General features: G+C 38.4%; 1 protein-coding gene across 1 annotated transcript in view; it reads right to left on the bottom strand.

Annotated features, from left to right (window-relative positions):
• mia2 (MIA SH3 domain ER export factor 2) overlaps window positions 1-18418 on the bottom strand; it is a 65357-nt gene that overhangs the window by 5915 nt on the left and 41024 nt on the right. Inside the window, exons 13-24 of the mRNA XM_078562744.1 lie at window positions 16159-16214; window positions 12951-13041; window positions 10396-10534; window positions 9535-9636; window positions 9393-9453; window positions 7902-7937; window positions 7089-7156; window positions 4764-4861; window positions 4372-4503; window positions 3964-4116; window positions 2215-2285; window positions 1762-1990 (exon numbers count right to left, since the gene is read on the bottom strand). Coding sequence (XP_078418870.1) covers window positions 1762-1990; window positions 2215-2285; window positions 3964-4116; window positions 4372-4503; window positions 4764-4861; window positions 7089-7156; window positions 7902-7937; window positions 9393-9453; window positions 9535-9636; window positions 10396-10534; window positions 12951-13041; window positions 16159-16214 — 1236 coding nt within the window. The remainder of the gene's footprint in view (window positions 1-1761; window positions 1991-2214; window positions 2286-3963; window positions 4117-4371; window positions 4504-4763; window positions 4862-7088; window positions 7157-7901; window positions 7938-9392; window positions 9454-9534; window positions 9637-10395; window positions 10535-12950; window positions 13042-16158; window positions 16215-18418) is intronic.

Here is an 18418-nt window from a genome sequence, read left to right as displayed (position 1 = left end):
ATGATTTACCCCAGAAAGTCTTTGGTTACTTATCAAGCTTTTGAAGGTTCCTTCATTTCTTGGGAATAAACCAAAGTGTCACAGCTCTCAGGAATTATCAGTGTTCCTGCTATCCTTCCAGATATGAGCTTCATGTGGTTCTTCCATTAGCCTCCAGCCAGGCAATCCTCCAATGCTCCTTAAGCATCTCCACACTGTGGACACTCTATTATGGCTTCACTGCACTCTACTTAGTGCCCCCACCTCAGAAATACCCTTGATTTCTGCAGCCAGGTTGTTCTAACCTCAAAAAAACTCTTCTTGAAACAGAACCACACCCATAATCTACTCACCGCTATAATTAACTTCTGGTTGACCTTCCCCCTTATTGTTTATCTTCCAGACAGCTTGGTCACATGATTGTTTACTGGCAGCAAGCTGCTTTTTACAAGAATTCTTTCAGAGAATCCTAGCTCTTAAAGGAACCACCAGCCCAACAAAGAATATAGTTTTTTACCCCAAATGCACATGGGCCATCACAAGAGTCAAACTATTACAACATCGAAAAACTTCAACGAGATATTTTAGATGAAGTCAATTTCTGCATCAAAAGCCTCAAATGAGTGTAGCTTTAGACCAAAGTTGGCTGTCGTGAAATGCCTAAGGATGAACATTACTGTAGTCCAGGTTATCAACAAATAATGATAAATTGAGCATTGCTGAAAAAAAGAGACATGCTATTTAAGCTTTTCGTCTTGCACTCATTAGGACTGATCACAAGATTGCCAGAGTCTGGTTTGAATTTGAACAAAATGCTGCATTCTCCATGGCAAAGGCTCTACCAATCAGAGTTCACTTGCCAACCAATCAGCACTTTCTTCTCATGCAGTATAAATTGTTTCCTTTACTGTTGATAATATTGTGATCTGTCCTGATGAGTGAAAGATGAAAAACTTAGATAGCGTGTCTCTTTTTTCAGAAATACTCAAGTTCTGTACTACCAAATGATTAATGATAAATTCTCTTATTGTATAATGACGAACCAGGTCAGGTCCTGGTCTCAGAATCGTTAATTGACGATCGTGGCCAGGACAGATAAAGTGTGTTTTTCCTTACTCAACAAATTTAACCTGATTGCAACTTATAATTAACAACAGGGTCCCAAGACTTTAGTTCGAGTAAATGGGATCACAATACTCTATCTTTCAACAAGCTGTCCCATTCGTGAAAAAGTAAGCTCCTATATGCAATTATCCATTTTTGCTGGGTTGCCTTCAGCCAGTGCCCAGGATTTTTGCAGTGCCCGTGATTCACAAACAGGCCATATAGCCAGCTTTGGGCAGGCTGATCTCTGATGCAGCATTCAATAATTTAGAGGAAGTTGAGATGGAATGCCAGGATCATGCACCCCCTTCTAATTTATGAACATTGGGCTTGTGCATATGACAGATGAAGACCCAAGTATGTATTGCAGGAAAGCACAAACAAATACTGGGCTAGCACAATGGTGGTGACCTCCACCCCACTTTTCTTGAAGCTCGGGAACATAAATTTCCCTAAATGCAGGGGAAAGTTTATTCTCATATCTCTTGGATATAATGGTGTTTGTGCCACCAATCAAATCTCACCTACAGAGGCTGGTTGCTTCCATTTAAAGAATTAACACAATCACACAAAGAAATTTCATCTGCTTTTTGACATTTTTCATCACCCGAGCCTAACGTATGTACAAAATCTCATTGTATTCTGCCACCAAACAGATAAATAGGTACGTATACTTACTTCGCATGGGAAAATTAGGTGGTAAACCAAAAGCTCTTAGAGGAATACGTTCTGGAAGACCATAGATTCCACTATGAGGACGAAGTGGAAGTCCCCTTTGCAGAAAGTGGCCTCTTGGATCAACAGGTAAGGAGGGGATTTGCTTATGAGGGGCAGGTGCAAAACCAGGTCTAATTCCAAAGTCAGCTCCAGGAGGAAGGGATTGGTTTAAAGATATATTTAATGTGTCCTGTAGGAAAAATCATCCACTGTTTAATCTCCGATAATAAATCTCTCAAGAAAATCAAATGAGCAGTGCAATCAATTAAAAACACAAAGCTTGTTGGAAGTGATTTTGTAAGTGGAATAAATGGTTTGATCTCCAGTGGTTTTTAAAAGGTAAGAAGCAATGTGGAGAGAACAATGTAGACACAAGGATATTCATGTTCCCAATAACAAAGGAAGTAGACTTACATGGTCTTGGGTCTGACACACTAGAGCAGAATTTGAAATTTGCATGTTATCTTCCAGTGCTGGATGTTCACCTGTACAAATGAAAGTTATAATGAAATTATTTATATAACATAATTTTGTTATTTGTCAAAGATAATTACAAATGCAATGATCTTCTCACTGATTTTACTCTTCCTTGTTATTGTTTTATATTTCTCTTTAGTAATATATGGAATTGTAAGGACTGCATAATGGCTAATATTACACATATATGAAGATATAGAAAGTACATTCAGTACTCTAGAATATTCACTGTAGAAGTACAGCGTTTTGTAAACAATCAGCAACTTCGCTAAAACAAGATGGGGAATGATCAAAGCAATCAGGCCAAGTCACAGCATGTGATTGATTAGAGGAAAGTAACCTTTTATTTAACTTTAAGAAACTGATAGAAGCTATTAAGGAGTGAACCAATTAACTTTATCAAAAAGAGTTTTGAAAACTAAGTAGCCTATAAATGTTTATTTTCTTCTCACAATTACGTGTAATTTTAAAATCAAATTTAGAAATGGAACATGTGAACAAATACCAAAATCAGATAAAAGAATTTTGCATGTTAAAAATGTAACTAGTAAGTTTATAACCTGGTTTAAACAAGTTACATGGTACATTTTCTTTCACTGAGATTTAGACTTTATAATTTTTGGATTTTTCAGTCTATTTGTTCCAGTACCTTTTACTTTCTAAAAAAGACTTGCATTTATATAGCGTCTTTCATGGCCTCAGGATGTCCGAAAGTACTTTATAGCCAATTAAGTACTTTTGATGTGTGGGTACTGTTGTACTGTAGGAAATGCGGCTGTCAATTTACACACAGCAAGGTCTCACAACAGTAATGTTAAAATAACCAAATAATCTGTTTTTATAATGTTGATTAAATATTGGTCAGGACACTGGGGATAATTTCCGTGCTCTTCTTCAAAATAGTGACCTGGGATGTTTCTGTATGCTTCATCTTAATGTTTCATCTGACAGACAGCATCTCTGACAGTGCAGTATTCCCTTGCACTGGAGTGTTTGCCTAGAATTTTGTGCACCAGTGTCTGGTGTGGAACTTGAACCCACAACCTTTTGACTGAAAGGCAAGAGTGCTACCAACTGACTCAAGGCTAACATCAGTGATTTTCAAATTAAAATGCGCCAGTCAACTGTGGGTTTTTTTTGTACGCTATGAACCATCACCAATGGTTTGGTAAATTTGTTAAGGTAATAATTTAGGTTTATTTGAATTAATTTTAAAATTGCTTTAGTGGGTCTTATTGATTGAGATTAGTCAAAATCTAAAAACTATCAATAAAAACAAGTCAATCCACAAATTTCTCAAGCATATCAGCAATTTTCTTCATTTCTCCAATTCACTTTTGTTATACTAAAATGATGGGTTCAGTGCTACACTGTACCTGTTCTAGTTATAAAGGAAGTATGTAGATCTACTGGTTCAGATAATCTTCCTGAAGATATATGGTTACCCCTGTTTGATGCCTGATGATAGGCAGTAACAGGGTATCTATTGTACATTTAGAACACACCAACAGTGTTGTGAAATTGCATGCAGGAGTACAAAACACAACCAAAGATTTCCCCTGAAATCTTAATTCTCTAAAAAGTATTTAAAGAATAAGCTTTAAGAAGCTATATCAAGTAATCCCAGTCTTATAACTTAAATATTCCCCACACTAGATCTATTGTCTAGTTAAGTCCTTTAAATACCTGATAATGCCTCCAACAGCTTCCTTTCTCTTTCCCACACAGGGGACAGTGAACCGCTATCAGACTGTGGACCATGATGGTCAGACATTCGGTCAGAGAATGAGTCTGCATTTTCATTAGAAGTGTGGTCTGGATGGCCTGATGGACCTTGTGCTATAGACAAAATTATACACCAAAATGAATTACAAATTATTTTAAATATTGTGGCCAATAGTTCTTAACAAATAACAAACACCGTATGTACCTCAGGACTACATTTTGTAGAATAGCTCATAATCCAAAGCAATTTCTCTACGCCTTTTCTTGCTCACGAGAGTACCTTTACATTACTATTCAGAAAGCTAACAAAAGAGATCACAATCTGTCTGCTTAGTGCTTCATCTAAAATATTATGAGAAATAACCTTACTTTTGAAATCTGGTCTTCCAGGAAACAAAGGCGAAAACCTTAAGGGTCCATCTACTAATGGAGGTGACAGAAAACCCACAGATTCAGAGCCAGGTCGACCTACTGGAGAAGGACCATATGGAGAACTTCTTCCTGCAATGCAATACACAAAGCACAAAACATCTCTAATTTCCATTCTTTAAAAAACAATTTTGATTTCCACTAAAGCCTATATAAGCAATTAAAGTATAGTATAACTAATAAGCTCATTCTCAAGTCTTAGGAATTTTCAACTAAAGAAAATTTATATATAAAGTGCGTCCCTCAAAAAATTAACCTTAAACCGTGTGTTTAGAAGCATGTGAATTTTGTGATACAAGATGTCCTGAAAACAATGAAAAACATTGAAATACCTCTGTATGGTGGGACAAATGTTGAAGAACTTAATAATGCTGGTCTTCCAGATATATCATTTACAAGTGTCTCCATTTTGAATTCTGCTTCAGTTATCCTGTAAAATGAATGCATACTTTCAGACCTAAAGCTAGCACAGGGATAGCTTTCTATCCTATTGGAAAGTCGGTCTTCTTTATTTACAATCAGTTGTCAGAGTTTTACTGTAACACCATCAAGAGGACGGTGGGTATAAATGCAGACCCCAAAGAAAAGTGGGCAGAAGCACAATGAAGGGTTTTAGATTCTGCAGAAATTATAGGGAAATGTTTTCTACTGAACTGTCAAGTGATCCTAAATCTATGCACATATTAGATCCTTATCATGACCTTGTTTTATACTTTAGAATTGTTGGATAGCCGCAATCTATAAATATATGGTTTCTATAGAACTTCTCTCTGGAAGAAGGTACAAAAAAGAATTACAAGGATGATATCAGAACTGAGAGTTTATAATGATCAGGAAAGACTGAACAGGCTGAGGCTCTATTCTCTTGCACAGAAAAGGCTGAGTGGTGGCCAATTGAGGTCTTTAAAATTATGATAGAATTTGACAGTACAGAGGTAGGGAAGGTCTTTTCACTTGTGGTGGTGTCCAAAACTAGGGGTCATAAACATAAGCTAGTTACTAATAAACTTCTTTACCCAAAGAATGGTTATAATGTGGAACTTGCTACCATATGCAAATAATTGAGGTGAATAGTATTAGTGTATTTAAAGGGAGGCTAGAAAAATACATCAGGGGGAAAGGAATCAAAAGAATAGAAACACTGATGGGTTAGAAGAAGTAACGTGGGAGGAGACTCGTTGGAGCATAAACTCTTACATAGGCAAGTTGGGTTGAATGACCCGTTTCTGCGCTATGTAAATATCTCAGACATTTTTCCTTATTCATTACTAAGAAAGAACTGTATGTTAAGTGTCAGGCAGTATTGCACCCAGTGTCTGTTTCTAAGTATCTCTATTGTGGAAACATGGGTGGAAACATTTTATGCAGAACGGGTTTTTTTGGCAACATTTTATTTAAGGATTTTCTTAAGTGTATGGTTAGCAAAAAGTATAATACAATATAACCAGCAGCAATGTGAACCAAACCAGGAAAAATATCAAGTGCATCAAGTTAGCAGTTCTACAGCAAAACTGTAAAAAGGGATGGCTAATTGAACAGATCTTTTCAATATTTAGGAGTGCGGAGAAATTCCAAAATCTGTATTTCTTCCTTAAAAATAACTTTGGCAAAATATATCCTGCAAACAAGAATAACGATCAAACATTTTTTTTTGAAGTCCCCCTCCATGTTTCTGCCGTTTGTGAGGGTCAGTTAACCACTTGGAGGCTGTCAATGAGCTGCAGGCCGGGGCACCAGCGGTCCAGGCAGGCCTAGGCCGCAGTAGCTGCAGACTGCCCTGTACAGAGTCTTCCCCAGCACCTCTTACAGTGGTGGCCTTGCTGCAAAAGCCAATTTTAATTTAAATTTAAAAAGTTGGAGAGAGAGCACCTCCACTTTGATGTGCCCTCTCCCGTATTTACCTGCCATTATAGCCTACTGCCCCTTTAAAGCTAGAAGACCTCTGATTAGCCTCCCCAGTTTCAAGAACCCTTCCATCCATCCTTAATTGGTCAGCGAGCCCTGCCTCTGACCATTATTTGGTCACCCCAGGGAAAATCACACTCAGTGACTGTTTCCCACTCACTGTGGGCTTCTGGCCCAATTTCAGCTGACAGTGGGGTTCAGAAGCCAGCGCAGAAAATCCTGCTCTTGCCCATTTAGTTTTCTAATTGAACCAAGTACAACAGATTTAGAAAAGAAAGAATCTTGAGATATACTTTTGCAGATCTGAAAGTTAAAAAAAAGTTCGATGCTTCTATTGATGGAATCAGTTTTTATGTCCTCTCCCACTAGCAAATTGGAGGCAAAATGCAAACATTGAAGGTAATTCCAGAACTCAATCTTGAACCCAATAATGTTGAAGTATTTCAGATGCTTCCTATCATCGTACATTTTCCCTTTCAATCAACATATTTGTTTGCATCCATATGGGTCATGGAATAGATTATAAATTGTAGGTACTTTCAATGTTAAGTTTTTTTAAACAGCATCCTCTTAACATTTATTGAAATAAATCATATTTTCCAGCTTATACACTTACTCATAATTTACCTTGGAATGCCTAAACATTTATAGCTCCATCTGATATTGCAATCTTCAAAAAAGTTAGACAAACATTGTTACGATGAACTCACTTTGGATTACACTCAAATATTTGGGAACAGATAGAAACTTACTTTTGCCGAAGGTGACTGTTCTCTCTTTTAATATTGCCAAGCTCTCGATCAGCTTCACGAGCTGACAGCTACAAATAAAAACATTTTTTTTTAAGTTGCAAATATGAATACTGTAAACATTAGCCTCTGAGAATTACTATAGCAATTCTGCATTAAAACAATTTCATCCATGATTCTAGGAATCAAGTTACAACATTTCCAGTGATTTTTCTTTTGCCTAATTCTGCTTTATAATATTTCTCATTAAAATGTGAAATTATTGTTGGGAGTTATGTAAACATTTTTCAGTGCTCAAAAGATTGAGTACTGTGCACTTACAGGCAATTGAATATTTTCCTAATATGAGTAAATTGTCCAATGGTCAGTTGATTTATTTAAGCTTTTTTTATATGTTCAAGATGGTGGCAGAGTAGGAAAGAGACTTCAGAAACATGCTCCACAGAGACACTTAATAGATAAAGCTACCGACTACATTGTGACAGTTGCGATAGGAAAATTAAATGGAAAATATTAATATAGCCATTTCCAATAGCTATGCTGGCATAAAAGTGGGACCAAAAAACTTGACAGCAGGAAAGAAAGAACAAAGGAATGAACTTGCATTGATATAGAACCTTTCACAACCTCAGCATGTCACAAAGTACTTTACAACTAATGAAGTACTTTTTAAGCATAGTCACTATTGTAATGCTGGAAGTAAGGGTTTGTAAGTAAGGAAGTGTATACCACTGTGATGCAAGATATTTTAATTGTGCAAAATAAACTGATACATCAGAAATTTAAACAGTACAGCATTTTACATCTGAAACTCACCCAGTTATCATGTGCTTTTTTCTCATGAGATACAATCTATAGACAAAAATATAAAATTGTTGAATTAAAGTCTGTATAAATAAAATAATTAAGCCCAATTTTAAAGTAATATTGTATCTAACAATGTAATTGTATCCATAGACATTTTTAATGGATCCTGTTTCCCAAACTTCAATTTAACAATCAATATGTTGCATATTATTTGTGTTTGTTTCTGACATGGCAAAAGAGTGTGCATATACAAGAATCTGCATTAATATAGCACCTTAAATGTAAAAAAAACCCAAGTTTTTTCACAGAAGCATAATTAGACCAGTCAATACCAAGCCAAAGAATGAAATGGGGGGGGTGCGGTTTAAAGTGGGTCTTAAATGGAGGAGAGGTGGAAAGCTAGAGAAATTTAGAAAGGGAATTCTAGAACACAGGACAAAGGCTGCTGAAGATATGACCATCAATGAGGGGTGAGAGGGGAGGGTGGTGAAAGGAGGGTGGACATGTGACCAGAATTGGAGGAACACAGTTTTTTTTTAGGGCTGGAGAAAGTTAAAGGGATAGAAATGTGGAAGGCCAGAAAGTGTTTTAAACACAAGATTGAGCATTTTAATGTTGAGGCATTGGGGACCAAGAAGCACGATGGGTGATTGAAACTTGTGGCCAAATTTTTCCTCCGCGGCAGGAAACAGAAGTTGGGTCTGTTTCTGGATGGCGAATTTTCCCATGTTGGGTAGGGGGTGGGTGGCCCACACTGATTTTCACATTCGCCATCCAATTAAGGATGGTGGGTGGGCTCTCAAAGTTGGCGGTCCCAATCAGACTCCTTTCAGCTTGAACGGGACAGCAACCTGCAATGGATGATAAGTAAGAGAGAGAGAGAGCACTTCAAAATAGAGGGACCATCTCTCAAACTTTTTTAAAATCATAAATTTAAAAATGTTTTCACAGCCAGGCCACCACTTTGAGGTGAGGGGTGGGAGCGTGTGGCGCTGGTGGGAGCCCTCTACAGGGAGGCAGGTAGGGCCACCGGGTGCCCACTTCCAGGCACCTAAACTGGCATCTTTAATTGGCTTCAAGTGGCTTTTAATAAGCCCGACTGGCTACCCAGTGTGCACGGCAGGCAGCCCTGCCACCCCGATACCCGCCTCAGCAAAAATGGCCTGGAGGTTGGGAACTGGCATGCCAGCCGCTCAGGCAATTTTAGCTTCCACTTGCCTCCGCTTCTGAAGGGGGCCGAAAATCCAGCTTTTTGTGTGGTATGGGGTAGAGGCAGCAAAGTTTTGGATGAGCTGGAGCTTATGGAGAATTGAGGATGGGATGCCAGGCAGAAGATCACTGGAATAATCGAGTCTGACAGTGACAAAGATGTACTGAGGGTTTTAACAGTAAACAATATTTGTGACAGTACATTGTAGGAGGAAGATAAAAAAAAGTAGAAAATCAGATTATTGAATCTGATAAGAACTGAGCAAACAACAACAATTTCCTTTTACCTACTTGATTTTTATACGACTGTATAGTTTTATCTAATTCTTCTTCAAGATCTTTAGCACGTTGCCTGCAAAGAAAGCAAAACAGTAAGGAAATCTGAATTCACAATGAATGAGATATTAATTAGCAAACTGAAAACTTCACTTACCTATAGAGACTGAGCTCTTCAGTCACTTGATTAATCTTTTCATCAACTTCAGAAAGCTTCTCTTCCTTCTGCAGACGCTGATGCTCTTCCAGCGTCAGATTTCTATGGAGGATGCAACCACAAAATATAGAAATTATTCACAGCCTTACAGCTTTATATCCAGTTACTTTAAGAATAAAAGTCCTTAACAAAGCTTCACAAGGATTAGTGCTATCATTAGGTGGGTTAATATCTTGCAACCAATTGATTCAAGAATTTTCATTGGGGGTTTTCATGCAGTTCCTGAAAGGGTTATGTTCAGTATAAGGAAATTGTTCTCTCTTTGCCATCAACTCTAACCAGCCAGCATCAGAGGTAATTAGTGGCTGACAAAGAGCAAACTTTGCAGATTAAAGGTGGTCTCCTGAATCATAATGAGCTAGAAATTATTGTTCCCAACTGGACATTTGGGCTCTTTTGAATATAAAATTCAAATATAAATTGTTGAAAAATAACTCATAATTTTCATTTTTAATTCATTTTTTTCCCATGTCTCAGTGGACTATACACATTGTCTCATCACATGAATAGACAACTTATGTCAGGTCATCATTACTGCTGTTGAACATAATGTGCTTGTGAGGGCAAGGCAATGTTTCCTCATATTTTTCCCTCTCATATTAGGAAAGGATCTGGCCTTTACCTTGTTCTTCGCCCAGTGGCAAGGCTGAGATCAGGACTAAGTGTAAACATCAAATTCAGCATTGTATTACTAAAAACAGATCCAGAAAATTGCTCTAAGACTTAATGATTCCCAATTATAATTCTGTGCCCTGCAAGATTCTGTATCATTTAAATTCTGCCTCAATTGGAGCTTCGTACCTTTGAAGCTCCATTTCTTTCTCATGGTACAATTCTGTCATGATCTTTAACTTCTGCTGAATGGTCTTATATTCAGTCTCAAATTGTGTTGACTCATGTTGCACTGAAGTTTTTTCTAATTGAAGTTTTTCAACTCGTTCTGCCAAATGGAAAGAAAAACTGTTCATGAATACATTGTAAGTTCTGTGGTATTTTATTTGACAGCTTCCATAACAAGGTGATCATGAAATAAAATTTTAGGAGAGTTGTGAAAATTATACAAATGTTAAATATGGAGTGAATCAAGGTATCAACACAAGAAACATGATGTAAAGTAGCACACAATGTGCCAATGTAAGCATACTGAAAACAGGAATTTGTGTTAAGGAGACTTTCAGAAGGAGTGCCAGGAAATGGCCACTAAATCAATTGTGCATGATGTCCAAGTGAGACTGGCTGTTCACAGACAATTACAAAAGAAAGAGCTGCTTACTTTGGCAGAAGAACCAGAGGACTGTAAAAGTTTACATTGCTGAAGGAGGCCATTCACTGGCTCTTTGCTACAACAATTCAAAAATAGTCTGACTGTCCTACATTCTCTCCAAACTTCATATAATTAACCACTTTTCCCTTTCAACATGCATGTTTCTGCCTCAACTATTTCCTGTGGCATAACATTCCATGTTCCACAACTCTTATTTTAGAAATGTCTCCTAATCTTTCTCATTAGTAACAAATTTAAATGGATGACCCACATCATTGATTCCCTAACTGTAGAAAATAATACATTCCTTAACAAAACTCTTCCATGATTTGAAATAATTCAACTGAATTTCTCCCTAGCTCCAGTGGAAATAATTTCAATACTTCAAGTCTCCTCTCATCTCTGGTCTCATGCTGTTGAATCTTCATGTACACTATCTCTCACTTTAAGGTCCCTCCTATAATGAGGCACCCAAAACTGCACACAATGGTTTAACTGGTGAGTAACTTGTGAAAATATATTACTTCTTTGCTCCTGTACTCCATGCCTTTATTTATAAAACAGTGATATTGGCCTTCTTGGCTATTTGCATTCTTACTTTCAAATTTTACCCCTTAAATCTCTCAGTACATCACACCTTTCATTCTCTTTCCACTGAGTGCATACTCCCATTCCATGTTTTTCCTCCAAAATGTATACTTCATACTTCTCTGCAGTAAATTGCATCTACTACCTGTCCATGGCAACGTGAGGTATTTTACAGCATCTAAACCTTGCACCTTTTGTGCTGTCAAATTTGTACAATATAAATAAAAATCTCAGAGTAAAACAGGACATAGATTATTTCCAGCCTTTATCTAATACGAGCAACAAGGATTAACTTTAACCTTCATGTTTCCTGTCAGCCAAACAATTGTCTATCCATATTCTTATAAACTTGTTGAATGTTCTCCAAAAAATCCATAACAACACATTTATGACATTTCTTTTATCTGCCCAGTCAACTGCTTCTTGAAATAAGTACTTGAAATTTGTTAAACATGACTTAGCTTTAACAAATCCAGAAAATGCAGGAAAACAATTAGTATATCAGGCAGCAACTGCTGAGGGAGAAACTCTCTCTGGAGACAGTTTCTCTCTTCACAGAAGTTGCCCCACTGTTTCCCAGCATCTTCTGCTTTTATTTCAGATTTCTAACATTGACACTATTTTGCTTTTGTTTTAACAAATCCATGCTGTTTGCCTTGATTATCCCAAGCGTTTCTAAAGGTTCATTAATTTGATTAAAAATATGCACTCTAGAAATTTGCTGAGAACAGATTTCAGATTAGCTGCTATATGTTTATTCTTTTCTGTCTTCTTGAATAGTGGTTGCAGACTAGGATGCCTCCATTTAGGTAACTTACCATAGAGTTTTGCTATATTTTCAGAATTACTTTTCTAATATTGTTCAATATTCTTCCCTTACATCTATGTAAGCATTTTTGTGAAGCTATCTAGGTATGGTTGTTTATCAGTCAATGGGATCTGGTTTTCTCAATAGCTGGATTTCAGTATTGTATCTGAGATACCAAAAATATAGAAAAGGTAATCTGGAACATTACTGAAAAGTAAACCTTGGCAGTAGTACAAGAGTGAAAACCTCAAACTGGTGAAAGGGAAATTAAAAATTGCTTCAGAAAATTCTTCATACAAAGAGAAATCAACACGGGGAATGGACTGTGGACTACAGAGTAAAGGTGAAAGAATAGGAGAGAGTTACATTTTCTGATCCAGAGACTACATGGTCTTTGGGATGGATGATCTAATGATCTCTCTCATTCATACTTGTCCCGATTGTTTGAAATTAAGAAGATCACAGAGACAGCACTAAATGGCACCACATAGTTAAGAAAGATATTTAAGCAGAAATATCAGTTGCTTGTTCGACCTAACACCACTGAGAACAGCAAGAATTAAAGCACTAAATTTAGGAGTTGTGATCATTTAGTAATGCAATAGTTCCAAGAAGCTTTGTTGCTTAAAAACAACCGACTCATGGTATAACAATGTGCTACAATGAATGTATGAATGCTGCAACTTCTGTATTTACCCATAAGCTCTTGCTTTGCTTTGATCTCATCATATAACTTGCTGTGAATCTGATTTCTTTCTTCTTCTACTGACTTCAAGCCAGCATTTAACTAAAAAAAATTAAGAATTCAAAAACAAGGCTCAGAAGCATCACTGTTATATATCGTTGTATTATCTGTAAATATTTGTAAAGAGCTAGGGACTAATTAGCTAGGAACTAATTGTTATGCTTAAGTGTTCCAGCAAACCATATTTCACAGCTGCATTAGACAGTCACATGATGTGTAACTGAACCAGTTCAAACTGGTCCTTCTTTTGTACAAGGCAGCATGACAAATATTAAACATAAAGAGCTCTCATCTTTCCAAATTTAAATTTATTACTAATATCTGGGAGCCAAAGGACAACAAAAGCAAATAGCAATCACACGTGTTACAATGGAGTTTTAAAAAGATTTTTAAAAAAAACAACGGTACAAATTTCATGCTAATAGATACTATTAGTCAAACAAATGGGGAGTTTTCTCATTCTCACAAGTATGATGGGTCAAATGGCTGTCTCCTATGCTGTACCATTCAATGATTCTATGCATTTTTCTATTTATTCTTGTGATGTGAGTGCCATTATAAAGGCCAGTATTTGTTGCCCTTCCCTAATTTCCCTTGAGCAAGTGGTGGTGAGCCGCCTTCTTAATTGCTGCAGTCCATGTGGTGTAGTTACACCCACAGTACTGTTAGGGAGGAAGTTCCATATTTTTGACCCAATGTCAGTGAAGAGACCAATATATTTCCAAATCAGGATGATGCATGGGAGGAAAACTTGCAGATCATGGTGTTGCCATGAGGCTTCTGCCCTTGTTCTTCTAACAGGTAGTAGTCACAAGTTTGGTGGGCACTGTCCAAGGAGCCATGGCGATTTGCTGCAGTGCATCTTGTACATGGCTTCCACTGTGCGCCAGTGGTGGAAAGAGTGAATGTTTAAGGTGGTGGATGAGGTACCAATCAATTGGACTGCTTTGTCCTGGATGATATTGAGCTTTCTGAGTATTGCTGGAGCTGCACTATTCCAGGCAAGTGAAGAGTACTCCTGACATGTGTCTTGTAGATGGTGGACAGACTTGGGGGAGTCAGGAGATGAGTGGCTCACTGCAGAATTCCTGGTCTCTGATGCTGGGGGGCGGGTGGGGGGGGGTAGTTCAACGATGGAAATGCTGCTTAATGTAAAGTGATGTTTATATTTTCTCTTACTGGAGGTGGTCATTGCCTGGCACTTTTTGTGGCATGCATGTTAATTGGTACTTATCAGACTAAGTGGTAACACTTGTGTCAGGTAATAACCATCTCCAACAAGAGGGAATCTAAGCATTATATTACTAATAGTTGGTAGTGCAACAATGCATGCAGTGCCTTCTTCTTAGCATCTTCTTTCTGATAAAAACTGAAGTAGGCCAAAAGCCTGTTCTGCCATTGAATGAGATCAAGGCTGAACGGAACTTGAAGTCCATTTACTGGTCTTTGTTCCATATTCTTTAATACCCTCACTTAACAAAAATCTAAAACATCTCAGTTTTGAAATTCTCAATTGATCTAACCTTAACAGCTTTTTGGGATGGAGAATTCCAGATTCCCATTACCTTTTATGTGAAGAATTGCTTCCTGATATCACCCCTGAATGGTCTAATTCTAACCATATTATGATCCCACAGAGGAAATGTTTCTCTCCTATCAGATCATTTAATCATCTTAAATACCTCAGTTAGATCACTCCTTAATCTTCTTTACACAAGGAATTTCAAGCCTCGTCTATGCAACATAGTCTTAAATGTGCTAAATCGAATAGTTTCTTAACAGATCCAGCAGCTCAAAACGAGGCATGCACAAGGTACTGTCGTCATCAGCTGCAACATATTGGTATTCCACTATAATCTGTAATCTCAAACCCAGCATATCCCTCATTTTACAATAATCATCAAGCCTGGTGATTTAACCAAATGGAAAATACTTTGATCTGTCTTCCTTAGTTTCAAAGTGAATGACCCCCACATTGAATTCCATCTTCCACAATTTTGTTCCTCCTTAAACTCTGGGTGAAATCTTGTGCTCTCCCTCATGATAAGTTTGGTGGCGGGGGGATATTTAATCAGGCGAGAAGGTGGTGGGAGGGGACCCCACTGTCTTCTCGTCTCTACCCCGATTAAGTCTGTGATGGAAAGGCCCATGGATAGCCTACCTGCCTCACCGCCAATTGAGGCCCTTAAGTGGGCAATTAATGCTCAATTGGTAGTAATTCAGCGGCGGACAGACGGGCTCACCACACAGGAAGCACAGCAAGCAGACACGTGCAGGGATGCTTGCGAGTGCCCAGGACCCTCATTCAAATGCTTGATCAAGGGACCCAGCACTGGGAAGAGGGACCTGCTGAGAGCCACTCCCAAGCCCTTCCCCCTGCTGACCCCCTTCCCTGCAACACTCCTCCTGCCATCGCTTACCTCTGGCTTGGAATCCAGTGATGATCCTAGGCCTCGGGCGGGTACTGTAGGCACCACCTCCTCCTTGGTGGCGCTACCATTCAATAGAGCTGCTAGCCTCTGATTGACCGGCAACTCTCGGTAGGTGGGACGACTGCCCCTGGGGTCCTTGACCCTGGGGGGGGCGGGGGGGGGGCAATGCCTGCCGCTAGTCTGTCAAGTGCCTGAGTAGAACAAAATGCAGCAGGCCTTCCCAAAAAGAGGTGCTGTGGGGCCCTCGCCTGCTGTCCAGCTGGTGGTCAAGACTATCATCACCTCCACAATATTCCACTCTCTGCTTCCATTTGTGTCTGATTATGCCTTTGTGAAGAGTCTGGGGTATTTTTCTATATTAAAAGTGCTTTACAAATAAAACAGGAATAAAGAAGAAGCCCTACTGAGGATTATTTTTTGTTTTGTTGCTAACAAAATGAAAGCAGCAATGCAGCAGCACTGCAATGCATTTGTACAAAATGCAGTATATTGAAGGAACAGTAAACTGATTGGTACCACCTGTATTAATTTTCCCCTTGAATCAGCAAACAACAATGCATTAAAATAAGTTGGTACACTGCCAATCATAACAGACTCACAACATATTGCAATGTAAGTACATTGAGTGGAGCTTCAAAAGGACATAATTCTGCACATATTATTCTTTTTAGAAAATATGAAAGCAATTAATATAGTCTGGAGATTATGCTAGCAAAGTGTAACTTACCTTAGCAACATAAATCAATTTTTCAACTTTTTGCTTCTGTTGTTCTTCTGACATTTCTGATGGACATAAAAAATAAAAAAGACTCTTTTTAGACAAAGAGGCAGGCTTTCTCAGAATCGTACATAATGAGAGACATGGGTTTTAATGCTAATCTTCCTGAAAACAGTGAGTAGTTACAATACAAGAACACGCATATAAAGCCCCCTCCTGCCCGCTGCCTCCATCCCGCTCTACGCCTCTCTCCCACTCGCCATCCCTCCTGCTCACCGCCTCCGTCCCCTTCGCCTTCTCTCTCCCACTCTCTGATTCCATCCCTGACCCTCCTGCTCACTGCTACCCTCCTGCTGAGGACCTCTCTGCCACTTGCTGACCCTCACACTGGCAGCCCACCTTGTTTTCTCCCTCTCACTGCCCCTGTCTGAACTCTCATTCACAGCAAGGGTTCGGAGAGGGAAGAAGCAAGCCACACAAAGGGTCAGCACAGGAAGTGGCGAGCTGGAGGGTCGGTGAGCAGGAGAGAGGCAGGGAGCGAAGTGTCGAGCGGGATGGCTGGAGAGCCGCAGAGAGGTGCCAAATGGGAGGGTTGAGGAGTGGGAGGTTCGGGAAGTGGGAGGGTCGAGGAGTAGGAGGTAAGTAGAAAGAATTAGTAAGTTATTAAGAGTAAGTAATTACTTGGTACCGTGTATATAACTAATGCGTTTATAATCATCTTTTGTGTTTTACGCATCCAGATACCTTTTTGAAGAAATAAATCACTATGAATCTATAAGCATTTTAAAAAATTTTCCTTGTGACCCGATTAAAATTTTCCAATATCCCAATTGGCCATCACTATTCTTCTGGTGAGCACCACTGCTATACAGTAATCTATTTAGGGACTTACGCAGGAAGACATCTGATAACTTAAGGAAATTAGTAGAGGCATCAATTGTGCTAAAATAAACAAACTTATTCACTGATGCTGTAAGTCAGTAATACTGCAGGATAAATAAAACTACTGTACAATTATTACCTAATATTTTAAGAAGGGGCTCTCTAGATGGGCTGAGAGTCTTCTCAACTGGCAGACCAATGTTACCAATATCATTCCTAGCCAAGAACAGCCAACATTTACCAGTTTAGAGAAATTCTCTAGAATAAGATCGTATTATGTACTGCAACTGTAAGAAGGTACACCAGCTAGGTAACATCTCTGTGCAGTCCTGCTAATGCTCCATCACTCTGTAACTGCATTACCTACTACAAAATTGCTCCTCGCTCGATTCTTCTCTCTCCTTCAGGTTTCTCAACTATAACTCCATTGGATGGAATACCTCATTATCCAAATCTGTATAATTTGCGGACTTCATTTGCTCAATTAACTGACCCAAATTCACTTGCCAACCCATTCACCTGCCGTGGTACACTGGCTCACTGCTCAAAGGTTGAAAATCCCTGCCATTCAATATTCACATACTGCTTCTTAGTGGTGTAAAAAAAAATGAAATCACTTTATCTGAATGTGTGGAGCATCTGCAATAAGATAGATGAACTAGTGGCACAAATAGAGATAAATTGTTTAGATCTAATCCCCATTACAGTGACATGGTTACAAGGTGACCAAGATTGCGAAATAAATATTCCAGGATACACAACATTTTGAAAAGACAGGCAGAATGGAAAAGAAGGGGTAGCCCTGATAATAAAGAATTACTTAAGGACATTAGTGAGAATGGATCTTGGCTCTGAAAATCAGGGATAGAATCAGTATGGTTGGAGATTAGGAATAGCAAGGTCAGAAAACACGGGTGGGAGTAGTTTATAGGCCCCCTAAAGTGGTTATACTGTTGGACAGAGTTTTAAACAAGAAATTGTCATTTGGTGGGACAGAAACAAAAAATTGTTGGAGCTTCCAAAGGGAATGTGATAGCAATGGAACTTTAATCTTCATATAGACTGGATCAATCAAATTGGCAAAAATGAGTTTGTAGAATGCTTTCATGACAGCTTCCTGGGGCAATATGTTGTGGAACCAACTAGGGATAAAGTTAATTTAGATCTAATATTGTGCAATGAGGCAGAATTAATTAGTAATGTCATAGTAAAAGATCCATTTGGAAATAGTGATCATAATATAATTAAATTCCAGATTAAGTTTGTAAATGACATGCTCCGATCACAAACAAGAATCTTAATCTTAAACAAAGCCAATTACATATGTATGAGGGAAGAGCTGGCTAAAATTGGGTAAATAGTCAAAAACATATGGTGGTAAATAAAC

The sequence above is a fragment of the Cetorhinus maximus genome, chromosome 18, assembly GCF_964194155.1.
Source record: "Cetorhinus maximus chromosome 18, sCetMax3.hap1.1, whole genome shotgun sequence".
Taxonomy (NCBI): Eukaryota; Metazoa; Chordata; class Chondrichthyes; order Lamniformes; family Cetorhinidae; genus Cetorhinus; species Cetorhinus maximus.
This window is presented reverse-complemented; position numbering and strand designations above follow the sequence as displayed.